Source organism: Oratosquilla oratoria, chromosome 6 (assembly GCF_046742065.1).
Source record: "Oratosquilla oratoria isolate Oo_2021 chromosome 6, ASM4674206v1, whole genome shotgun sequence".
Taxonomy (NCBI): Eukaryota; Metazoa; Arthropoda; class Malacostraca; order Stomatopoda; family Squillidae; genus Oratosquilla; species Oratosquilla oratoria.
The window spans coordinates 40,959,436-40,986,617 of record NC_134782.1 but is presented as its reverse complement, the minus strand read 5'-3'; the positions used below and the strand labels follow the sequence as shown (position 1 = coordinate 40,986,617).

General features: G+C 42.4%; 1 protein-coding gene across 3 annotated transcripts in view; it reads right to left on the bottom strand.

Moving 5' to 3' along the window:
- Positions 1–25,377, bottom strand: part of mask (multiple ankyrin repeats single KH domain) — a 65,574-nt gene extending 40,197 nt beyond the window's left edge. For 2 of the 3 annotated variants that reach the window (XM_076186820.1, XM_076186821.1), the window contains exon 1: positions 25,051–25,377. In XM_076186820.1, coding sequence (XP_076042935.1) covers positions 25,051–25,218 — 168 coding nt within the window. In that variant the 5' untranslated portion in view covers positions 25,219–25,377. Of the gene's footprint in view, positions 1–24,139; positions 24,171–25,050 lie in introns of all 3 variants that reach the window. The other variant, XM_076186822.1, reaches the window with a different exon arrangement.
- Positions 25,378–27,182: the final 1,805 nt, after the last annotated feature.

The window sequence follows — 27,182 nt, the reverse complement described above, 5'->3', positions numbered from 1 at the left end:
TGGATAAGATATTCTCTGCCGTCGTTTGTGACCTGAATTTAATCTTAATTGGTCTGGTCTTATCTGTACTATACTTTCCGAGCCTGAATTTTTCCTCAATTTCCTTCATAATTTCTGGTTCATCTTCCTGAACTAATTTTAGTAAACTGCTTACTTTTTCATTTTCCTCGTTGGTTCTTGAGGTTCTATCTGGGTTATGTTTCTCTTCCATTCCTAATATAATTATACATTTCTTTTTATCAGCTAAGTCTCTTACTATATTCTCCTTCTGTCTCATCACTTTAATAACCGAGTCTTCAGTTTGTTCTCTCATTTGCTGTTTAATTATGTCAGTAAATGCAACTTTACTGTTTTCTTGAATTGTCTTCCATCCCTCTGTTTTCTTTATTATTCATCTTTAACTCTTCATTCTCCTTTTTTACTTCTTTTAACTGTCTTTTTAGGTCTTCTATTTCCTTAGTTAAGTTTTTGTTCGCCTTCTCTAGTTCTTCCAATTTTTCAACCCTCTGTACAATGTTGTTAACATGACCGAACCTACACTTCAAGTCCTCGATCATTTTATCGACCTTCTCTTCTAGTCTTGTCAGTCGGGGGGGGGGGGGGTTGTCCCCCCCACCCTCTTTAAATCCCTGGAAAATATTCTCATCACTTTCTACTGTATTGCTCTTATCTATACTTCTAATCTTTACATTTTTATTAGACATTTCGTCGTCACTCAGCTGGTCGGGGGGCCGTTTGTTTACCTTTCGCCTGTCTGCCTGGGCTAAGTCTTCTCCTTCCTCATTTCCTTCCATTTCCCCAGCAATCCCTCCCCTTCTCCTCTTTCCCTACTTTCCCACTACCCCACGAGCAATTTCCCCCCCACCCTGTAAATACAATAGGCACTTCCTTTGTTTTGGGATCCACGAAACTTCACTTTTCTTCAGAACGTCTTCTAAGCCGTCCGTTCGTTGAAGTGTGTGTGTGTGTGTGTGTGTGTGTGTGTGTGTGTGTGTGTGTGTGTGTGTGTGTGTGTGTGTGTGTGTGTGTGTGTGTGTGTGTGTGATCTCTGCGTGTACTCCAACTGACTTCATCTAAGTGTGTAGTACCAACACGTTCAAGTTCCCGCACTTGGGAGTGTCTGCCCCGTGCCCGAGCGCGCGCGCGCACGCGGGGCGTGTCTGTGCGTCGTTCTTGCGTGAATACGGGCGTGGAGGGAGGGTGGAAGGGGTGAGGTGGGGTGGGGGGAGACGGCGTGTCCAAACCCATGGTGTATGTTTGTGCCGTATACAACAGCAAACTCTTCCAATGCATCATAACGAGAGTATTCTCTTCTTCTGCTTTGTGGTTTGACTCTGCTTCCAGGCGAAGGAGGGAGCCCCTCACGGCGAGGCAAAGCAGCCCCGCGTGCTTTCACGAAAGTCTACAAAAGGCGGCGTCGCCGTCGACTTGCACTAGGCAGGCTCTTGTGTAAAACGGGTTTTCCTTCATGCCGCGCTGTGCTGTGGAAATGCGTAATCCATTTAACGGGCCAGCCACCTAAGAAACGTACGTACGTGTGTGTGTGTGTGTGTGTGTGTGTGTGTGTGTGTGTGTGTGTGTGTGTGTGTGTGTGTGTGTGTGTGTGTGTGTGTGTGTGTGTGTATGTGTGTGTGTGTGCGCGCGCGTGTGTGTGTGTGTGTGTGTGTGTGTGTGTGTGTGTGTGTGTGTGTGTGTGTGTGTGTGTGTGTGTGTGTGTGTGTGTCTCGCGCGCGTTTCGGTTCGTTATTTGATGTCCTTGTTCTATCTTTGAAAGTTTAAGCATCCTCCAATGCTGTATCCACGCGCGCGCGCGTGCGTGCGTGCATGTACTAAGTGGTTTCTGGGTATTGTACCTCGACGTCCTGTGGTTGCCAAGTGTCCCAGCCGTCCTCCTAACGTGTGTGTGCGCGCGCGCAAGCGCGAGCATTATGGTCCACTTGGGTGGTATATGTAAAATCCATTAAAAAATAAAATATTAACAGTAGTGTCCATAAACACTGTAAGGCACGTTTCGATTGTGTACTATTCGCGAAATGTAGAAACAACGTCTTCATGAAGTTACGTGAAAAAACCTACTAGGTGATGTTACGCCCTTGCCGCCACGTGATACGTACGCACCGTGACACCCTCGGCCGTGTCCTTGCAAACCCGTGACGCAACACGTCCGTGCACTGGCCCTGTACTTGTTTACAAGATGAAAACACTTGGCCTTAATACACGACGGGACGATCCTTGGTTAGCGACAACAAAGATGGCCCCAAACACGCCTTTGTCTCAGATTCCAGTCATTCCCTTCCTCTTATACACGACCCACCACCTTTGCCCGGAGTGCTAGTCGTTTAAGCCACTCATACGAACCGAGCATTTGCTTTATACGAGAGTCGAAATTTCGACACACCGTCTTTTGTTTGAATGCGGTTTTCCTTTGTCTTCCTCTCGGTCACTTGCGTGCCACGTGCTCCTCTGGCCCAGACACATTTTTCCCTTCTTTCTTTCCTCCTTTTTAAGTCAAAAGATTTTAGGTAAAAATATTGAGAGAAAACACATTTGTCGTATCAAAACGTTTGGTGTATTTGTCACCGTTATGACGTCACCGCATGTTTTTTTTTTATCAAATGCGACACACGCCTCCCTTTCCTGACGTCTTCCTTTGTTGTCTGACGTCCTCGTTCGTGTCTCCCTTCTCTGACGTCATCACTCTGATATCTGTGACACAGACTAACGTCTTCCTCAGTGTCTGTCGGACCCCTTTTGTGCCCAAACGCCAGACATGTTTGTGTCAGTCCCAGGTCCTTTGTGTCGGAAACCTTTGTGTTACAGACGTTCCTGACGTCTACGTGATGCATGACACCACGTCCTTGGGTGGAACTGCCCACAAGGATAAAGGGCTGGCAAACAACGGTCCATGTAGTGGTAGCACACTCATTTTGTCTGGTGCCATCCATACTTATGGACACCCAAGCCTGGGGGGGAGGAGGGAAGACAAAAGGAGGGGGAGAGGGAAGGGGAGAGGTGGGGGACGTAGTAGGGGAGGAATGGGAAGTAATGGGGGGATGGGTAGTGGTGGACTTGGTAGGAGTGAATGGGTGGGGAGAAGTGGGAGAGGGAGAGGCGGGAGGTTGGAGGTGGGAGAGGCGGGAGGTTGGAGGTGGGAGAGGCGGGAGGTTGAAGGTGGGAGAGGCGGGAGGTTGGAGGTGGGAGAGGCGGGAGGTTGGAGGTGGGAGAGGCGGGAGGTTGGAGGTGGGAGAGGCGGGAGGTTGGAGGTGGGAGAGGCGGGAGGTTGGAGGTGGGAGAGGCGGGAGGTTGGAGGTGGGAGAGGCGGGAGGTTGGAGGTGGGAGAGGCGGGAGGTTGGAGGTGGGAGAGGCGGGAGGTTGGAGGTGGGAGAGGCGGGAGGTTGGAGGTGGGAGAGGCGGGGGAGGTGGGAGAGGCGGGGGAGGTGGGTGAGGCGGGGGAGGAAAATCGGAGGCATGAGTGAGGGAGAGGAGGAGTGGTGAAAGGTGAAAAGAGGGAGAGTGGATGAGGTGTGGAAGAGCAGATTAGTTGTGGAAGAGTAGATGAGTTGTGGAAGAGCAGATGAGTTGTGGAAGAGTGGGTGAGGTGTGGGAGGGCGGATAAGGTGTGAGAGGGTGGACAGGGTGTGGGAAGGTGGACAGGGTGTGGGAAGGTGGACAGGATGTGGGAGGGTGAAGCAGGTGTGAGAGTGAAGCAGGTGTGAGGGTGAAGCAGGTGTGGGAGGGTGGATGTGTAGGTGTGGGAGGGTGGATGTGTAGGTGTGGGAGGGTGGATGTGTAGGTGTGGGAGGGTGGATGTGTAGGTGTGGGAGGGTAAAGGAAAGGTGGAAGGGTAAAGAAGAGGTGGAAGGGTAAGGAAGAGGTGGAAGGGTAAGGAAGAGGTGGAAGGGTAAAGAAGAGGTGGAAGGGTAAAGAAGAGGTGGAAGGGTAAAGAAGAGGTGGAAGGGTAAAGAAGAGGTGGAAGGGTAAAGAAGAGGTGGAAGGGTAAAGAAGAGGAGGGAGGGTAAAAAAGAAGTGGGAGGGTAAAGAAGAGGTGGGAGGGTAAAGAAGAGGTGGGAGGGTAAAGACGAGGTGGGAGGGTAAAGAAGAGGTGGGAGGGTGGAGGAGAGGTGGGAGGGTTGAAGAGGGGTGGGAGGGTAAAGGAGAGGTGGGAGGGTGAAGGTGGTGTGGAGGAGGTATGGAAGGATGGATGTATGGAAGGATGGATGTATGAAGGGGTGTTGATGGAGGAGGTTGGGAGGGTGGAGGTGTGGGAGAATGGGGGTGTGGGAGAATGGGGGTGTGGGAGAATGGGGGTGTGGGATGGAGATGTGGGATGGAGATGTGGGATGGTGGAGGGCTAGATTAGAGGAGGGGTGGGAGAGTGGAGGGATATGAGGGTGGAGGAAGGGTGGGAGAGTGGTGGAAGGGTGGAGGAGGGGTATGAGGATGGAGGAGGGGTATGAGGATGGAGGAGGGGTACGAGGGTGGAGGAAGGGTACGAGAATGGAGGAAGGGTACGTGGATGGAGGAAGGGTACGAGGATGGAGGAAGGGTACGAGGGTGGAGGAGGTGTATGAGGATGGAGGAAGGGTATGAGGATGGAGGAAGGGTACGAGGGTGGAGGAAGGGTACGAGGGTGGAGGAGGGGTATGAGGGTGGAGGAGGGGTATGAGGATGGAGGAAGGGTATGAGGATGGAGGAAGGGTACGAGGGTGGAGGAAGGGTACGAGGGTGGAGGAGGGGTATGAGGGTGGAGGAGGGGTATGAGGATGGAGGAGGGGTATGAGGATGGAGGAGGGGTACGAGGGTGGAGGAGGGGTATGAGGGTGGAGGAGGGGTATGAGGGTGGAGGAGGGGTACGAGGATGGAGGAGGGGTATGAGGGTGGAGGAGGGGTACGATGGGAGGATGAAGGAGAGATGGGAGGAGGATGGAGGGATGGGAGGAGGAAGGAGAGATGGGAGGATGATGGAGGGATGGGAGGATGAAGGGATGGGAGAGGGGATGGGAGGATGAGGAGGGGAGGCGGATGGAGGGATGGGAGGATGATGGAGGGATGGGAGGAAGGAGGAGGGATGGGAGGATGAAGGAGGGATGGGAGGATGAAGGAGGGATGGGAGGATGAAGGAGGGATGGGAGGATGAAGGAGGGATGGGAGGATGAAGGAGGGATGGGAGGATGAAGGAGGGATGGGAGGATGAAGGAGGGATGGGAGGATGAAGGAGGGATGGGAGGATGGGAATGGGAGGATGAAGGATGAGGATGGAGTGAGGAGGATGGGAGGATGAAGGAGGAGATGGGATGAGGGATGGGAGGATGAGGGATGGGAAGGGAGAGGGATGGTGGGAGGATGGAGGGAGGATGGGATGGAGGAGGGATGATGGAGGAGGGATTGGGGAGATGAGGAATGGTGTGGGAGGGTGGAGGTGTGGAGGATGGAGGTATGGGAGGAGGGATGGAAGTTGGAGAGGCGTGGGGGAGGGAGGTGGAGGTGGGGAGGGGGAGGGAGGGTGGAGGTGTGGGAGGGTGGAGAGTGGGAGGTTAGCAGTAGTCCTAGCAGTAGCAGTAGCAGCAGCAGTGGTGGTGGTGCTGGTATCACCAGCAGTAGTAGTAATAGTATCAGCAATAGCAACTGCAGTAGTAATAGCAACAGTAATGGTAGTAACCTTGTGGTGGTAACATACTGTAGTAGTAATAGCCGTACATCATTGTATACTTCCAGTACAGGATGACTGAAAATTCATGTCTCCCTGATCAATTTTCCAGCAAATCTGAATGGCAATAAGACTACCTAAATTACTGTATTTTTGGTACTTGATTAACCTACAAAACTTTAGATCAGAAAGATGAAACAATAAAAAGAAAAAAATATATAATAGTAATAATAATATCACAATAATGCAAATAAAAATAACAATACATACATACATATACCAAGGCTTTTTCCCCCTTCCAAGGGAGGTAGCCAAAAAGGGAAAGGCATAAAAACACTCCCACCCATTTCATCCCTAAATACACTCCACACCCCTCCCACCCTCCCTCTCATCTGAGCACCTCCTGGATGACGGGTCATCCCTGCACCTTGCCCACCGCCCTGGGTCAGAAGCAGTGTCGCAAGACACAGCACATCCACAGCAAGGCCGCTTCATTTAATAATAACAATAATAAAGATTATAAATTTTATGTTACCTATTATTAAATGTTGCATTAATATTCATACGTCAGATAAAGTAACACCAAGTTATCACTGCAAGAGATGTTCAGTTTGTAATCACTAATGGTGCAGGTCTTGCACGACTGTCATCAGAATGAAGTAACTCCTCGTCTCCCATCTCAAAAGCCAATCAACAACCCCACCATCACCCGAAGAGCCAGGCAATCTTTGGCCTGAGTTCTAGACATCACTACAAGCTTCCACCATTTCCCATTGTTTTTCACATCAAAACAGCTGATAACAGGCTAGGAACAAAGTCTATTCTTGATGACCAAGATATGCACACCTAAGTCTGCATCCACTGTATAATCATTCTGCAAATGGATAATAAGAGGAGATTGTATGATGCAGTGATTGTGCCGACAGCACTGTATGGTGCAGACACATGAACCATGAGAGAGGAAGAGAGTAAGTTTAAATGTGTTTGAGATGAAATGTCTAAGAAGTATAGTAGGGGTTACTAGGCTGGACAGATTGAGAAATGCGGTGAGGAGGAGAGCAGGGGTGGAAAAGGAGTTGGGAGATAGGGTTGACAAAAGAGTACTGGGATGGTTTGGACACATGGAAAGAATGAGTGAAGAAAGATTAGTAAAAGAAGTATGGAAGGCAGAGGTGGTTGGAGTGAACAGGAGGGGGCGACCGAGGATGAGATGGACGGAAAATGTAAAAGGGGCATTGAGGAAGAGGGGGATGTCTATTGAGGATGGGAGCAGAAAAAAGATAGGGGTGAGTGGAGAATGGTTGTGTCTGGATGATGCTGTGATGCACAGAAAGGAGTTGGTGGGGGATTGGGGGTTTAGGGAGTTGTTATGTGTGAACAATATTTTGACACTGCCCAAGAGGATTTCTCCACATCTGCTCTTTCTCTGCATGAAGGAATGGAAAGTTGTTGTTTTTTTTGCCAATTAAATGAAGTGGCCTTGCCGTGGATGTGCTGTGTCTTGCTACATTGTTTCTGACCCAGGGCAATGGGCAAGATGCTGGGATAACCTGTCATCCAGGAGGAGCCAATGAAAGAGGGAGGGAGGGGTGGTGAATGGGAGTGGAGTGGATAGGGATGATATGGGTGGGAGAGGAATTATACCTTTTGACTTTGGGTACCTCCCTTATATGGGGCAGAAAATCCCTCTCTGTCTGTCTGTCTGTCTGTGTGTGTGTGTGTGTGTGTGTGTGTGTGTGTGTGTGTGTGTGTAAGTATGAAGTATGTGTAAGCATGTTTTGCTCAGATTCACACTTAAGTTCATTACTGGAAAGTGAGTGGAGATAATAGACCTATCTAATCACATTTGTTAAAATATACCCACTAGACAACATAAGGCCTTCTAATAAACAAGATCTGAGGCAATGGATTTATCAATTGATCATAAGCACCTCACAGATGAAAGATCTCTGTCCAATGCTACACTGTTGATGTCAAAGGCAAATAAACAAATAAATAAATTACAGAGCAGACAAGGTCATCCCTTCAGGCCATGTTATTTCCTCATCTATTTACAACCACATTCCATTCACTACATTTTGCCCTATCTTCTTTGCTTGACACACTCCTTTTTCATCCAATGCCTCATTCATCCATTCCATCCACCTCATTCTCGGTTTTCTCCTCAAGTTCATTTCACTGATATCTGCTCTTTCCTCACTTGTCCTTTATATATGCCCAGACCATCTCAGCACTTTCTGACCAACCCTATCTGCTAGCTCTTTATATTCCTGATCTTCACTTCACTTCCACATTTCTCACTCTATTCATTCTCATAACACCACCAGTTCTTAAAACACATTTTGACTTCTATTTTTTGCCTTTTTCAATTCCATATATCCACCCCATACAGGCAAAACCAAAGATATCTATTTCCCATAACACTTTTTCATTCCTCCCAGACATTTACTTGCTTCCCTTACTCTAACAATTAACCCCTACCTCCACTCCTCCATTCCCTGCAACAATGACCCCAAATACAAGCTCCTCACTTTCTCCAGCTTCTCACCCTTCAAATTCACCTCCAACCCACCACCATCATACCTTATACATCTCATCACATACATTCCCAAACTCTACTACTAACTGCTTCACTCTATCCCCCAACTTGGCCACACATGTAGTGTCAACAGCAAATGATTGGTTCACCTCACCACTCAATCACCAACTCCCAACCCCTACTCATAACCTTGGCCTTTAAATCATACACCCCATTATTCTCTTAGCTTTGCTTGGTACTATCGATCTTTTGCCTTATTTAATTTGCTCACCTTCAGCACTTTCCTGCTTCCCTCCCTTTTTCCCCCTCCACTCTCAATTTCCCTTCTATCAGATAAACTGACAATATATTTCCCTCTCCCCTAAATATATTTATATTCAGAATTCTTCTAATCTTCCTTTAAGGTACTACTACATAGTCCATTACTGCCCTCACAACTATGCTTCCACCCCTTTTTCCCATGTAAAATTATGCTTTTCTTAAGCAATGCATAAAATGACTAAATAAAAAAAATCCAACCTTATATTTTCCTTTCATCATTGTACCTAAAAATCAACTGAAACGTTCTAAATTATTTTATCCAATCACTCCATGTAAGCCACTTTCTTCTACTTTAAATTTTTGAGCCACTATTAATCCAGGAGGTGCTCAGATGCGAGGAAGGGGGGGAGGGGTGTGGAGTGTATTTAGGGATGAAATGGGTGGGAGTGTTTTTGTGCCTTTCCCTTTTTGGCTACCTCCCTTGGAAGGGGGAAAAAGCCTTGGTATATGTATGTATGTATGTATTAATCTATGGTGACATTTGGACTACATCTATTTTCCAAATTCCATTTCGCTTTTTTCCCTTTAATAATATTTGGTATAAAATCATCTTTCATCATTTTTACATAAAGCCTAATTACAATAAAAAAGAGCTACTTCACTCTTGCCCCTTGCCAGTGCTTCAGCACAACCTAAACCTATCTTCTGAACAGGGTCGGGTCCAAGTACATGTTCTTGTAATTGGACTAAGTATTTCCTTGTACTTGGAGTTTAAAATTTCAATGGTACTTGTACTTAGACCCAGAGTACTTAAAAAATATCGAGTACATTGATGTAAAGAAGCATATTGTATTTAATCAAAAGTTTACTGTATATAGATTCTAGCAAACTTTGGGATGATACTATTGGGTAAACGCATTTAACTGTTATTATAAATTATAAAACTACTGGGTATGTTATTAACCACTTCAATACGATGATGCCTATGTAGGCATCATGAGGCACGAGTGGGTACACAAGGATGCCAGCATCGGCATCTTGATTATACTTTTTTGTAGTTGTACATGAGTTACCCCGGATTCTGTGAACTGGTTTGATCACATTTTCTGTGTTTATATTACTCAGAGTAAAAGAGAACAAGTAATATAGCAGTAACTTTACATTTTATAATACAAGTAGTGTGATGAATCATACATGTGGCAGCCAATGCTGCGCACGAGAATTGGATGCGTACTGAAATCGTTTATACAGAGCAAGGAACAAGTTTTAATGCCCTGATACTTACCCTTATATTCTGCATCAAATCTAGCTTTATTACTGATACAAGAAATATATGGATAGTCTTTTGCATTTGTACAATGGAGAATATCATTTACTCAAGTTATTCAGAAATTGCATGTTCTTGTTCAGCAATTCTGTGATAAAAGCAGTGATGTGCTTAAATAAAGGTAAAATTTCCATTTACTTTTCTATATTGAATCTCACTTCCATACAGTGTACTTATCAACTTGCATATACAAACCTACTAACTTTTGTGTTTTATAAATATCTGACAGCAATATTATCACAAAGTAGTTATACTTAATTACAATGTCATGTGCTTGGACTTGGACTTAAATACAATTTCAAAATGACAATAATTGTACTTGAAAGATATCCAGGTACTTGGACTTCAGCTTAAGCACATTCACCAGTACTTGGACCCAACCCTGCTTCTAAAAGTCTTTTGTACCACATTCCAGATTACCATCCCCATCTATTCAGCTACATACAGCTACTGTGCCCTTTACAATTGTTTCTACTCTTATGGGTCAGAAGTTATCAGTGATGTTACACCCAACTACCATGCATAAGAGCAACATCAGTCAGGTAGAACAGCCAACCATTCCCACTGGACAAAATCCTATAATTATGGACATCACTTTTGATATATGACCTTCAGCCCACACATCAAAGAGCTGACTGTGAAGACAAACAAGAAACTGAACATACTGAGACCAGTGGCAGGTACAGAATTTAGGCAATAGAAACACTAATTATACATATAACTCATTATGCAGAGGACACTTGAAGACCATGATGATCATGACAACTATGATTCTAAGAGCTGCAACTGTCTTTAAGCCTAACTGACACAACTTACAGAGTAATAAACTGGAACTACCTATACTGACTGAAAAGAGAAGTAATACAATTGCAGCATTCAGAGCTATGGAGATGAACAAACATAATCAACAAAGATTTCTTTGTGTGGGGCAGAACATGGTACAGTGAGTCCTCCTTATACAGTAATTCTTTATCCGGTAAATTCACAGTTATGGTATTTGGTAATTACTATCCTCGATTCTATTGACGGTAAGAAAAATTCACAGATATGGTATCCGCATGTGTTTGGAAGAGGAAAGAGCAGGGAGAAGGTATATCTGCCATATCCTATTATTACATGTTATAATGGGTTCGGTATACGGTCATTTCAATTTATGGTAAGTTTTTCAGGAACACACATGTATCGTATAACGAGGACTTACTGTACATAAAAAGCATTTGGAGAAAAAAAAAAAGTTTAAAGGATGTTACAAAACATAGAAGGAAAGGTAGTGAATGGTGGGATGAGGAGACAAAGAAGGTTGTAGAAGAGAAGAAGCGAGCTTTCACAGATTGGTTACAAAATAGGACGAGGGAGTCATATGAGAGGTACAAAGAAAAGAAAAGAGAAGTAAAGCAAAAGGTAAAGGAGGCAAAGAGGAGAGCAGATGTGAAATGGGGTAAGAGTATGACAGAAAATTTTGAAAGTAATAAAAAGATGTTTTGGAAAGAAATTAATAGAGGAAGAGGAGGCGAATCAAGTTGAGAAGAAAAGGTAAAAGGTGCAGATGGAGAGATGATAATGGAAGAGAAGGCAGTAAGGGGAAGATGGGCAGAATATTTTAGGGAGTTGCTAAATGTGAAGGAGGATAGGGAGGGAAAGATAGCTGCAGTGGGAAATGCTAAGAAAATGACCGTGATGAGTGAGGAAAATGGAGGAGAAATAAGGAAGGTTGAAGTGAAGGCAGCAGTTAAGATGATGAAAGCAGGTAAGGCACCTGGTCTGGATGGATGCCATGCAGAATGTCTAAAAAATGGAGGTACAGTGATGGTGGACTGGCTGGTGAGGTTATTTAATGTTTGCTGGAGAGAGGGTAGAGTGCCGGAGGACTGGAGGAGTGCCTGTATAGTTCCTCTTTACAAGGGAAAAGGGGACAAGTGTGAATGTAATAGTTTCAGAGGGATTAGCTTGTTAAGTGTAGTTGGGAAGGCTTATGGGAGGATCTTGATTGAGAGGATTAGGAGAGGAACAGAGGGAGTAATTGGTGAGGAACAGTGTGGATTTAGGATGGGTAGAGGTTGTGTAGATCAGATCTTTGTGGTAAGACAGATATGTGAGAAAGCTATAGGAAAGGGGAAGGATGTTTTTTGGGCTTTTATGGATCTGGAAAAGGCTTACAATAGGGTAGACAGAAAGGCACTGTGGGAGGTTATGCAGATATACGGGATAGAAGGAAAGCTTCTGGGAGCTGTCAAGAATTTTTATGATAGTAGTAGAGCTTGTGTCAGGATTAGAAATGGAGAGAGTGAGTGCTTCGAGGTAAAGGTGGGACTTCGTCAAGGTTGCGTTATGTCACCCTGGCTGTTCAACTTATACATGGATGGGGTAGTGCGAGAGGTAAATGCAAGGGTAGTGGGTCAGGGATTGGAGATGATTAAAGAAAATGGAGAAAAGTGGGAGGTGAGCCAGCTGTTGTTTGCGGACAACACTGCACTTGTGGCAGGATCGGAGGAGGGATTGAGGAAGTTGGTGACAGAGTTTGGGAGAGTATGTGATAGAAGAAAGCTAAAGATAAATGTGGGTAAAAGTAAGGTGATGAGATGTACAAGGGGTGAAAGTGGCAGTAGACTGGAAGTGAGCATTAAGGGAGAGCGACTGGAGGAAGTGGATAGTTTTAGATACTTGGGTGCAAATGTGGCAGGAAAAGGTGGAGTGAAGGTGGAGGTAGAATGTAGATTGAGAGAAGCGAGTAAATGCCTTGGTGGATTAAAGAGTGTAATGAGGAATAGACATTTGGGAATGGATGCTAAGAGGAGACTGTATGAAGGAGTGATTGTGCCAACAGCACTGTATGGGGCAGAAACATGGAACATAAGAGAGGAAGAGAGAAGGAGTTTGAATGTGTTTGAGATGAGGTGTCTGAGAAGTATGATGGGGGTTACTAGGCTAGATAGAGTGAGAAATGAGGAGGTGAGGAGGAGAACAGGGGTGGAAAGGGAGTTGGGAGATAAGGTTGATGAAAGAGTATTAGGATGGTTTGGACACATGGAAAGAATGAGTGAAGAAAGACTAGTAAAAGAGGTATGGAAGGCAGATGTGGAGGGAGTGAACATGAGGGGACGTCCTAGGATGAGGTGGATGGATGGGGTGAAGGGGGCTTTGGGGAAGAGGGGAATGTCTGTTGAGGAAGGACAGGAGAGGACAAAAGACAGGGGTGAATGGAGAATGGTTGTATATGAATGATGTTGTGATGCATGAGGTGGAATGGGCGGGGGGATGGGGGTGAGGTAGTATGTATGAGCAAAATTTGACGCAGCCCGAAGGAATTTCTCCCTGTCTTCTCCTTTTATGCAATTGGGGGACGGAGAGGGGGGGGTCGCTGATTTAATGAAGCGGCCTTGCTGTGGATGTGCTGTGTCTTGCGACACTGCTTCTGACCCAGGGCAGTGGACAAGGTGCAGGGATGACCCGTCATCCAGGAGGTGCTAAGATAAGAAGGAGGGTGGAGGGATGTGGAGTGTATTCAGGGATGGAATGGGTGGGAATGATTTTATGCCTTTTCCTTTTTGGCTACCTCCCTTGTAAGGGGGAAAAAAGCCTTGGTATATGTATGTATGTACAAAACATTTTCTGATACTGATGCACTGATACAAGGAATAACAAAGAAAGAGAGATTATTTTAAAGCTATGCTTGACCAACAGAAGCAAAGAAACAGGACCCCATAAGCATAGCTCTTATTCTATATACAGACGCTCCTCAACTTACGTTTTAGTTAGGTTCCGAACGGCCGAACGTAACGTGAAAATGAGCGTAAGTTGTTACTGTACTATACATTCATAAATTCTATTACCGTATCTTATAAAACACCCCTAAATCATTAATTATAAACATAACATTGTAAAATAATAACATTAATTTCAAATAAATTAAATTCAAGCAACATAAATTGAGATGGTGGAAGAGAAGGAGGGGGAGGAGGAGGAGTCAAGGCACGTTCAGTCTGTCGTTTGTGCCATGTAAACAATGGACGCAGCATCATGCGTAAGTATCGTTTGAACTACGGAGAGCGCGCTAAACTAAAAAATTCACCCAAAAATTTTTTTTTACAGTCAGTTCAAACGTAAAATTGAAAAAACGTAAAACGAATGAACATAAGTAGAGGAGCGTCTGTATTCATCAACTATTACCTCAACTTAAGTGGAAAATCCAGACCCACAGTGCCTGGCAACGATCCTTGGTACCTTCCACAGATCTTTGGGAAGAAACTTTGAACTCCTGTCTGTGTTGTATTAGGGTGGGACTGTTTCTATGTCACTTGGTGAAAGTGGTAGGGGGAGGGGAGCAATCACCAGTTGTCAGCTCTCCATGTGTGAAAAAATGTAAGAAATACAGCTGAAAATGACAGAGATTTTCAGCCCGGCCTGGAGACCAAGTCACCCCCTCAGGGCTGCACCTTCTAAACCTTCTAATTGAGGTAAGGAGATTGATGGGCTCTGGAAATTGTCAGCTTTGCTGTCCATCTTGCAGGACCACCACATGCAGGTACCTGCCATTGGTCTCTCTTATATATTTCAATTAGGTAAATATACACCCACACTTAAAAAGTGTGTATATATATACATAACTATATCAACCACAATACACTTTAATTCTAAGCCATCAACATTGAGAGACTCAAGGAGGCCAACATGCAGAAATTGAAATGAGGTACAGCCAAGGAGTCGAACCTGTGCTAGCACATGACAAGTGTTAGTGACTTACCAATTGCACCATCTAGATATATGTATATATATATATGTATATATACCTACATATATATATATATATATATATATATATATATATATATATATATATATATATATATATATATATAGCCCCATGACAGGAATAGGAAAGAGAAAGGGGGTGGAAGAAGGTAGGAAGGGGTGCAGGAGGATGAAAGGGAGGAGGAGGAAAGACAGAGGAGGAAAAGGAAAGGAGAAAAGAGAAAAGGGAAGGAGGTAAGGTAGGAGGAAAGAGGGGAGAAAGGATGAGAGAGGAGGTATTAGGGGAGGAGAAGGGAGGTGGAAAGGAAAAGATATGGGAAGAAATGGGGAGGAGAAATGGAGAAAAGGAGAAAGGGGGAGGAGAACAGTGAGAAGGAGAAAAGTGGTGAGGGAGGGGAATGGGGAGTGGAAGGGGAGGGGAAGGGAGGAGTAAACTGGGAGGGGGAAAGAGGGAGGGGAAGGGAGGAGAAAGGGGGTTAGGATGGGAGGAGAAGAAAGGGGGTTAGGGTGGGGGAAGTGATGGGGGTTTAGGAAGGGGGAGAAGGAAAGGGATTTGGTAGGGGCAGAAGGAATGGCGTTGGCTTGGGGTTAAGGAGGAGGAACTATGAAGGAGCGGGGAGAAGATTAAAGCAGGGATCAGGTGAATGGAAGTGGGAAAAAGATGAAAGTGGAAGAAAGACAGAGTAGGGGAAAAAATGGATAAAATTAAAGAAGAGAGGAAAGTGGAGGAAATGGAGGTTTAATATTTAACCACTTCGGTACAATGACAGCTATGTAGGGGTAATGGTCTGTGAGTGGGTACACGAGGATGCTGGCATTGGCATCTTGATTATATTTTTGTAGTTGTACACGAGTTACCCCCGGATTCTGCAAACTAGTTCCACCATGTTTTCTGTGTTTACTATTATTTAGAGTAAAAGAGAATGAGTAATACTGTAGTGACTTTATATTTTATAATGCAAGTAATGTGATGGTACATGACAGCCAATGCTGCATACGAAAATTTGACTCATACTGAAGTGGTTAATAAACCGTATTTCAATCCCTGAGGACATTATTGTGCTAAAACATGGGGTATAGAAATGGTAAACGAGAAATTTAAGGGGAGCAATTGAAAGGAGCTGGAGTAGAAATTAAGTGATCAGCATTCATTTCAGTGCAGATATAGATCTCAAGTTAGGACTGCTACGTGACTGATAATTAGGATTGTTACTGAAGACCCAAACATATCACACACACACATACCAAAGGCTTTCTCCCCCTTACAAGGGAGGTAGCCAAAAAGAAAAAGGCATAATAACCATTCCCACCCATTCCATCCCTAATACACTCCACTATCCTCCACCCTCTACCCTCCCTCTTATCTTGGCACCTCCTGGATGATGGGTCATCCCTGCATCTTGTCCACTGCCCTGGGTCAGAGGCAGTGTCGCAAGACACAGCACATCCACAGCAAGGCCGCTTCATTAAATTGGCGACTCCCCTTCTCCGTCCCCTCATGCAAAAAAGGGAAGACAGGGAGAAATCCCTTCAGGCTGAGCCAAATTTTTCTCACACATACTACCTCACCCCCCCATCCATTCCACCTCATGCATCACATCATCATCCATATATAACCATTCTCCATTCACCCGTCTTCTGTCCTCTCCTGTCCTTCCTCAACAGACATTCCCCTCTTCCCCAAAGCCCCTTTCACCCTATTCATCCATCTCATCCTAGGTCACCCCCTAATGTTCACTTCCTCCACATCTGCCTTCCACTCTTTTACTAGTCTTTCTTCACTCATTCTTTCCATGTGTCCAAATCATCCCAATACTCTTTCATCCACCCTATCTCCCAACTCCCTTACTAACCCTGTTCTCCTCCTCACCTCATTTCTCATTGACTACATTAAAATCAATAGCTCCATACTTGGGTGAGGGTTGTTGCAAAATAAGGAGAGGAAAATAGCAGTAGTATTTTTAAGTAGTTGTAGTAATAGTAGTTGCACCAGTAATAAGTAGGGGCAATAGTAGTATTGTTATTATTAATAAGGAGGAGGAGGAAGGCTGAGGGGGGAAAGGGAGCAGGAAGGATGGAAAGCAAAATGGATGGAAGAGGGGAAGACTGTCGGAAGAAGTGTAACAAAGTTTTAAAGGAGAAACATGGTAAGCGGTGTGTGGAGTGTTTTATACTTGTCTTCTTCCTCTATCCAAATTGTTAATCTACTAAAGCACAAGTATACATTCTAGATGAAATTGTAGATACACATACTAGTAGATAATACAAGGTGTGTAGATAGTAGGTTCAGATACCGAAATCCCAGAGAAAGAATTCATTAGTCCCTTCTCATACTCCACAAATTTCAAAAGCTTCACAATTGGCTGTGGCTGGACTGTTCCTTCACATTATCATCACACAACCTATCTTGGTCGAGCAGGGCCATACAGTTGCACAACTCACAATGTGTGCTTCACTGGTTGTTTTGGTGAGTCATCATCTTAGAATGTCTTCTCTATCAAGAGAAAGACTGGAATTGCTAATAGTAGCACATAATTCACATGAATACACTTGGAAACTTTATACAAGGTGGGGCATAAAGATCTCCCACATTTTGGAGTGGGCAACATGTGGGCTGTAGTGGCAGTAGAGAGGAGGGGAAGGTCCCATTTGGTAGGCTAGGCTCCATTTTGATTTTCTTAATCAATTATCATAATTTCTCTGTCTTTTTTTTTTCATTGCATTGAGGAAAAAGATTCTTGGTGGCCTGCAATGTCACCAGACTAAGCCCTTGCAACTTTTTCCTCTGGAGATACTTAAAGGAAAGGGTTTTCCAAAAATGTCATCAAACTCTTGAGGATTTGAAGTAAAGTATCCAAGAGGATATCAACAAAATTCCACCAGAGATGACACAAGTCATGGAGAACTTCCAGGAGCAACTCCATAAATGTATTGCCAAGAACAGCAGCCACATGTCTGATATAATTCCTAAAACCCATTAAAACAAGACTATTTTCATTCAAAATGTAATCTTTATACCCCACCCTGTAAAATAAAATATGTGGATACAATTTCAAATGAGGGCTTGGCACAAGCCCTGTCCTCCACTATCCTTTGGTTTTGGGGGTGGAACAGACTCATCCATGTGGTTGGATTTATAACTCCCTTCAAGGGAAGACCAGCCACTAAGAGAATAATACCCAATGTAGTAATTACAAGTTTCACAAATTAGAAATCGCAGCCCCAAATTCACCAACAGTCCTCAAGACCTCCCACATACCCCAAGAAAAATAAGTAACTAAATAAATAATGTCTGCATTATACTAGTGGATCTATTTGTTACCAGCTGATGGAAGAGGAAGGGAATATGTCCCATCTGTCATCTCTCCTTATGAGAGAAAATGGAAGGAAGATAGTAGATAGATATTGGGCTCTGTTTTGGGTGTAACTGCTATGCACTTGGCACTGTACTTCCAGTGATGTGAGTATTGATTGGATTAGAAGACGAGTTGCACGTAGACAATTCTCTCTGACATCAGGTTTGCAAGACTCATTGGTACCACTGGATTTGATCTGATTAACATTCACAACAAAGAAATGTGTCCAACTCATCTTTCAATGTTTAATGACAAAAACACTCATTGATGCATTTTCTACAATCAACCTATTTGCCACTTGCAAACATGCACTTAATCAGCCACACCCAATTTAAGATAAGAGCCCAATTGGAGTAAAAATCCATTTTAAGATTAAGTGCAAAATCTATTTGCCACCTACATGCCAACACAGTTATAGGCATGTACACTGTATGTATATACTAAAGACCTTCCCCTCAATTAGGGTTGACAAGTCGAGCACGCCTTGAATCTTCTTGAAAGAAATATAATGAAAAGGAAACCCATAGTCCCCTTACCCTGTCGCCTTTTGTTGCCTTTTACAATGCACATGGGAACAAATTGTAGCATTCTTTTTCCCCCCAGCAAAGGAGCATGAGAAAGGGTAATAATAGTAGTTCCTAAGAATGGTAGAGGATAAAGAACAGCAGCAAAAACAAGGCAGTGACAATTAAAAATATTACTCGGCATTCCTCTATGAATGAAGATGTCTTAAATTAGAAGGATGCTGTGTTACTCTGGTCCATAGGTAATCTTACCAAAATCCCAAAGTATTAACTGCATGTAACTATGTATGTATTATTATTATTGTTAGGGAGAGAGTGGTGGTGAATGAGAGTGGAGTATGTGGGGATGAAATGGACGGGAGTAGCCTTTGACTTTGGCTACCTCCCTTGTAAGGGAGATAAAAAAAAAAGCCCTAAGTATATGTATGTATGCATATAATTATGTAGTTAATCCCCAATACAGGAAAAGGACATGGACATGCACAAAATGCAAACTGATCAACACTTATTAACTACCCAAACAGTTATGGTATCTATTTACAAAGCAGAGGAAAAAGTCACATCCTATGGATTTTTATTTTTATTTTCTCATTCAAAACCTGATCAATGTTTGCTTTGAAGCTTGAATATGATCATCCCTCTGAAGTCATGACCCAGTCTGGGACTTTTTGGTCAATACTTCAGTACAACAAATAGTCATGTGTGTGCCAATGCACAAAACCTTTTTATTCTTGTGTTGTTTAATCTATTCCTTTCTTTTGTCTGCCTCCATACTTTATTCCTTTGTTTTGCTTTCAATTCGGCCTTTAATGTCATCATATCTTTCATAATTTCTATACTCATTCAGACAAAAATACACAAAATATCACACACAAAAATGTGGAGACAATACAGAGATTAGGATTGGGAAGAGAGCTCTTGGATAGTGGAACAGGCTGCAGAGGTGGCATGGTTATATGGAATGAATAAATTAGGAGAGCCTGACAGTGTGTGAAAAGCAAAACTGAATAGTGAATGGAAAACCAACAAGACAGATGAATGGGTGGAGGCTATGGATGCATATGGAATGTCCAGTAGAGAAGAGAGTGCACAAGACTGGAACAAATAGACTGTGATGGATGAGGGTATGTTGTAGACCAATGACATGTACTCATTTGTTTTATAATTTGAGAGCATGACAAGCAAGGGTGTCACCATACAGTGAAGCAATGGGGGTAAACTTGGTCCAGCTGTCAGGCCCTGCTGAGCTTTGCAATGCTGCACTCCTTTTGACTTAAGTAGTGTGGCAGGGGGATAGTGACCCTCAATCCCTATGGTTTGGAGATGGGTGGGGTAGTGGACTGGTTGACTGCTATCTCCCTAACAAGGAGGGAAAGAGCCTTTGGCATATGTACATGTATGTACATATGTGCTGGCAAACACATACACACACAAAAAAAGGGGCTAACAGAATAACAGTATTCAGACCCTAAAAAGGAGTGGTCATAATTGACAAATATTTCTTATAAATGGGATCAAAGGGATATCAAAACACATGGTGAAACTGAAAAAGACATAGTGTTTGAAGATCACTTAAAAATTGTGCATGAGATAATTTGTTCAATTTCACCAATGGAAGTGCAGAAAGGATTTAAGCATAGCTCTTTTCTTTGCAACTAGACCTTTAACACACAAACACATACACAGGCAGTGAGTAGAAAAAAAAAGATGATGAAGAGGAAGAGGAAGAAGGGTGTGGAAAACCCAACTCATCTTATTAGAGGGAGGGCAGTGATGTGATCGCTCTCCAAAATAAACAGACAAATAAGTGTTTAAACTACAGTAACACACTTTACACACACACACATATATATACTACAAACAATATACATGTGTAAGAGAGAGGAGAGAGAGAGAGAGAGAGAGAGAGAGAGGAGAGGAGAGGAGAGGAGAGGAGAGAGAGAGAGAGAGAGAGAGAGAGAGAGAGAGAGAGAGAGAGAGAGAGAGAGAGAGAGAGAGAGAGAGAGAGAGAGAGGAGAGAGAGAGAGAGAGAGAGAGAGAGAGAGAGAGAGAGAGAGAGAGAGAGAGAGAGAGAGAGAGAGAGAGAGAGAGAGAGAGAGAGAGAGAGAGAGAGAGAGAGAGAGATTTTTGTTCAAAGAGCAGCAACTAAAATACTTCATAGCCTCCCTAACCAATCACATATAGAAAAACTAAATAAACCAGGGCTGCCAATTTTGAAATAAGAGGAAGTGTTAATGCAATATTCTGAACTATGGAAGGTGTGGTCAGAAAAGGATGAAGTCAAGATGCTTTAATGAGATACATCTAAAAGAAAAATCCTGGTTTTCTGTATAGATCCAACGATCCATGTAAAAGTTACATTAGTGAATTTAACATTACATTTGGTCAAGGGAAGACAGGACCCTCAAGAGCTTAGTTATAATCATGTGTGTATGTATTTACATACATACATATACTAAAGGCTTTTTCCCCTACATGGGGGGGGGGGGTAGCCAAAAAGAAAAAGGCATAGAAACCACTCTCACCCATTTCATTTCCTATATATTACACTCCCCTCCACCACTCCTCCCTCCCTCTTATCTTTGCACATCCTGGATGACGGGTCATCCCTGCACCTTGTCCAATGCCCTGGGTCAGAAGCAGTGTCGTAAGACACAGCACATCCACAGCAAGGCAGCTTCATAAATTCGGCTACCCCCCCTCTCCATCCCCCCATGCAGAAAAGGAGAAGACGGGTAGAAATCCCTTCCGGCTGTATTTACCTAGTTGTATTTTAAGGACGAGAGCTAGTAGTGTGTGTGTGTATTCACCTAGTTGTATTATACAGGAAGAGAGCTATGCCCGTAGTGACCCGTCTTTGTATCTTTCAGCATCTAGTTTTTTCTTAAATTCTTGTATAGTTTGTATGTGTGTATTCACCTTGGTCTTTGGATCGTGTGTTGGACTCGTGATTGACAGCTATTTCCCTCCCGGAAGAGAGCTCAGAGCTCGTATGACTGATCTATGGGTAATGCTATGACCTTGCACACACACACCCAACTCCCCGCCCACGAGAGTCAGAGTAACGACCCAAAGCGTAGCGATACCGAAATAATTTCGGCCCTGGGCAGGATTCAAACCAGGTACTGTCACACCTCCGTACTGGCAGTCCAGTACTCTATCAACTGCGCCACTGAGTCGTGTAATGTGTGTGTGTATATTTACCTAGTTGTATTATACGGGAGGGGAGCTATGCTCGTGGTGACCCGTCTTTGTATCTCTCAGCACCAAGTTTTTTCTTAAAATCTTGAATAGTGTTTGCACACACTGTTTCTTTGTCGAATTTGTTCCAAGTATCTATCACTCTGTGTGGGAAGCTGGTTTTTTTTCAGATCTCTTCTGTAATTATAATTTTTTTAGTTTCTTTCCGTGTCCTCTCGTTTTTCCATTGTCCCATTTCAATTAGTCATTCTTATCTAAGATTTCCATTCCTTTCATTATTCTAAAGATAGTAAGTCTCCTCTTTCCCTTCTTTTTTCCTGAGTTGGTAATTCTAATTTGGACAGTCTTTGCTCATATGTCATTTTGGAAAGAGTTGCTGCTACTTTTGTTGCTGCTCTTTGTATTCTTTCTAATTTTTTTTATATTCTTTTTGGTACTGGGTGTCTAGTGTTGCTGCATACTCAAGTTTTGGTTTTATTAATGTAGTTGGAATTTTTTATCATTTCCTCATCCAAATAAGCAAATGCCACTTTTATTGAACTCAATAAATTGTAGGTTTCTCCAACTATTTTATTAATATGCTTATCTGGTGTCATGTCCTTGCTGATCATCATTGTGTGTGTGTGCACTCACAAAAGTCCTTGTAAAGAGGTGTATCAAAGCATGCCCTTTGAGAAAAAATATTGCCCCATTTTCTTCATTCCACTCCATTTGTCATCTTTTTCAACAAACATGGGAACATGGTGGCTGTGATCTTACCCACCTGATAGAGCATGGGAGAGAAAAAAAAAAAAAAAATGTGATGTCCTAGGAGTGGCATTGGAGACATTCCAGAACATCAGAAACAAGGGATTGTAAAAGTTATGAAGTGGATTAGCATTCTCTATATATGGAGGTATCCAATACTCCTGAAGTTAATTTATTCCACCCATACACTATTTAATCTGCAAAGCTGTATTATCCTGACCCTTTTCATAGTCTTGGACGTTCTGCAGTTTCAGTTTGTGTTCATTTGTTTTCCCAACTTGTGTCTTCACACGATCAACCTTTTGCTCCTGATCTCTCCTGAATGAAACTTGAAGCCCTGAGGAACCCAATCATAGCCACCAAGTTGAACCACTGGGTCAAGATTCTGTGGAATCATCTGGGTTGTGAGAATGTAGGATTCTATGTTCTGCCTTCTGTGAAGAGATTGCATATTAGGTACACAGTATCTTATACCACACAAATTCTATAGGTGTGGCTTCCATGGTTCTAACCTACAATTGTGTGCCATATATTTCCATGTGCTGCTCTATGGAAAGAATAAAAAAAAAATTACTCTTTCTCAGCCCATTATTTCTCAAAGTACTGTTTTGGATAGTGAAGAATTCCTTAGTTGGTTTTCTTCCTTGGTACCAAGCTGCATTGTGTTAATCCTTCAAGTTGTGCTTTCTTATTCTTGTCCTAACCTTGTGCTAGCTTGTTCAGACTTAGCTCACTTTTTTACTTCCCTATCTTATGAGGTTTCTTGAGTGGTGGACAAGTCTCATGTGCTTTTATATGTATGGCCCAGCTTTGTGGGATTTTTATCCAATGGAAGAGGTTGGCTGTTTTGTTACTAGTGCTTTTTAGATTCTTAGTTTTCTCAAGTGAGGAATGTGCAAGGATTTTGGATGGAGTGCCGACATCTTACTTTCTCTCTTATTGTATCTGTTGCTATTGCATTTAGCTACACTTCCTATGGATGCCAAATAAAATGCAATGTCATCTGTATGCAACAATGATAGTGTACAACTACTCTGAAATACAAAAGTAGGCAGCTTTCTCTTCTCAAATTTTAACAAACTATGCACAATATAATGACCAGTTTAACAAACTGGGGCTTCCTTTTGAAACACACACAGACAAACTAGCTGCATCAATTTTTTGGGTTCCTTGATGATGTTAAACAGTAGCAAGAGATTGCACTGATTAAGATTTGGTTTTACATGCAAGTTAATATTATAATGCCCCACCCATAAATCCTGCATATCAATGGTGTATGCAAGAGAATCAAATCAATATCAAACTGGAACATCAATTATTTTCTAGTATTAGGGTTCCAGTAAACAATAAAGAAATAAATGTATAAATGATCCAACATTTGCTCATGCCTCTCCTTTAATGTGGCATAGCAACACTGAATACAATGATGAGAAGACAGCATATAATACAGCCAAATTAATGTATCACAAGTAAAGCATAAAATCAAAACTCATCCCTATCAGTATGCATATCTTTGTCTCAAGGCAATAAATATGCACATCTACATTGTAGGCTCTTCTGCCTAGTGATTGATTGTTTGGTTCAATTCCAGTAAACCTGGCTATCTAATTGGGTTTGATTTTAAAATTTAGCTGTGCAATGCTCTGCCATTGATCCAACTCCCACACCCCTTGTTTCAGAAGATTTTGACAGATGACCTCATTTGTAGTGTTGTAATCCCATATCATATTTTGTCATTCACTGAAAGACAAAAGTTCACCAATACTTCACATAAAGATATCCTGGAACCTTTGTTGGCAAATGAAGGAAAGCAGGCCCGCTGTAGGAGACAAAAAACAAATCAAAGGTAATGGAAAATTCCCACACTAGTTGGTGCAGCAAATCACATCTACCAGCAAAGACAGCTGTCAATTAGGTTTATCAGTAATCTCTACAGCTTGAACTTAGGCCTTAAATAAGAATTATCACTTTGCCATTGTTTTCATTTTGTGTCAAATTAACAGCTGCTCCCCTATACCCTTTGAAATATGACATTTTGCAACAAAAAAATCCTGTTGGAATGTTATGCTTTTTTGCATATAAAATTGGCAACATACCTAAACCTTAAAAAAGAACTAATAACTATGGCCAACAAAGAATATCTTCAGTAAACATATTGCACAAATATTCTACATTTTCCTGGGTCAAAACAGCAGCCCATACACCCCAGTGATATGACCTCATGTATTTGGAGAATTATTTTGAGCTATCAGCTGTAAAACCTGCTAAGACCAAGGAACTGGGGCCAAAAATCATGGCGCTACAGTCAGTGATGGAAGGGGGAGCTTACGGGGCAGTTCAATGACGGGTGTAATGCTGCTATGGTTCTCGCTACCATGTTGGACGTTGTGCATGGAAGTAATTTCCCATTACGAGTAATCACTTTCCCTACCATGCCCCACGCCTAAAAATATGGGGGGAATTTTCTAATTTTATAACAAGTTCTCAACCTTAAAACAATACTCCCGAAAAGTACTCAATATGGAGCAAAAGCTGGGAAATAAGTGGGTTAAGGCGCCCATGTCGTATTGCGTGGGGTGTAAAGGCGAAAATTGCTTACACATATCGACGCAGTTCAACAACATGGCCCCCTTCTCTACTACACATATTAATATTCGAACTTTCCTTATTTGTTCCCCACCTTACAAGAATATACACACCTCCGATAAGTCTGCGTCGTCGCTGTCGGATTCGCCGGAGTAGCTGAATTTATCGTGAAGGTCTGCATACGTTTGGACTTTATCAGGGGTGCCTGGCCTCAACCTGGTCGAAGAATTCGTGGTATCTTTCTCACTGTCTGAGGCGAGTCCCTGTACTACATTCTGCATTTTTCACAACTAGATTATTCTCTAGGCATCAGCAACTGTGCCAAAGTCTTGAATTCACCATCTGAAAGGGTGAAAATCACTTATTCTCAAATGTATTCACTGTAGGCGATCACCCGCCATGTTACATTATAGACTGGGAGAAAGACCCGGATGAGGCTGTTCCAATAATACCATTGAGTCACTCGACATCACGTGAAGAAAAAACATTTTTCTTGTATAAAGGCAAAAAGATACGTGTATGGATATTTAATTTTAATATAATTCGATACAGTTATACAGATAGAGCATGTGTTTAAAAGTATTTAGCTTTCGGTGCATGAGTCATTTCATGCTTACTCAGTCCCGGTATTTAAAAGACTGCTTTGCTCTGACATAGAATACACGCTTCTATGCCTTCCCATTTTCGCTCATGGTTCCACATTGCATGGTCTTGTAGAATTCCATGAGAATTCGCAGTGGACATACAGCTTAACTCAGTGCTTGTGTAGTAGTAACCAAGCTATAAGAAATTCATCTTGATAACTGATTACATATTATGTGGCTATTCCCCCTATGAATGGCAAAGGTTTCACAAAGCTCATAGAATTTGAAATGCAATCAATACTTAATTATTAGCTGTTGACACCGTAAGGAAGATTATAAAACAACATTTTAACAATCAAACATATTCTTTACCTAAGTATCTCTTCTCGCGTGAAGTGTCATAGCCGATATTACGAAAACAATTAGGGCATGCCAAAGTTCACAGTTGAACATTCTTTCCGCAATGTTATTTAAATATATAGTTACGATGCATCATTACCAAATGTGACACTTTGTATGTGATAAAACTTAATATCACAAATGCAGTATCATATTATGCTAAACCATGGAATTGTATTAAAAAGTATTGGCTATCTCCGAGTACGTCAGTACTTTTCGCAATGTTTTCAAAGTATTGCGAATGTTTTTAATCCGTAAAGTTAGCATCAGACTACGAAAACATGACATTGTTTACCAAACAAACTGCATTCTCATTTTACATAGAAATTCCATTATTCTCGGGCGTTATTAATCAATAATACACCGTATTTTATGGCTAAATAACGTCAAAATTATTATCGTTTGTTGCCACATTCCGCATTTGTGGTTCCCATGTCTTATGTTGCAGTCTCATCACTCCCTCTCCACACATCGCCTTACACCTAATTGTTTTGTTCATGTTTCATTTCCAGTATCGATATTTAAACAATTGCAACACTATTTATTCTAATCCGGCTCAAATTTAATTACAGAATATCAAGCTTGAGATTAAATGAATAGCGAAATTTACACATTGAAGAAGAAAAAAAGGAAATTATCAGAATTGCAATTCAACTCTGAAGAATTTTTTGCTAGGATAACACCAAATAACTATACAGCACTTCTATTTTCTACTTTGAATATGGAATGGTCACTCAAGTCACTGTAGAAGATAGATGTTTAAATAACCAAATTAATTCCCACGTAACTCAATTATGAAAAAATAAAAGAATGTTTTGAATGTAAAATATTCAATATTCTAAGAATACCGAAGGTATATGATATAAAAACACACACACAATGAAGAAATACAAGTTGAAGGAAAATGGGTGATTCTGATGAAAATCTTTAAAGAATGAGTGGATTAATATGTTCCAAAGCATAAACAGAGAAAGGTGTATATTAAGTGTTGGTTTAACAGAAGGTGCAGCGAGGCGAAAGATAAGGCTTGGAAAAGATGGAGAAAAGACAACAAACTTAGGAAGTGGCAAAATACATATATCACTCAGAGGAATCAAAATGTGAAAATACGCAGGTAAGAAAAAAGAAACAATGAAAAAGATATAATAGAAAAATGTAAGGATCACCCAAAACTATTCTATATATATATGTAAATGGTAAACGAAAAAACAAACAGGAAATAGTGAAACTACGCCAAGGAAATGTGGAATACACAGAAGATA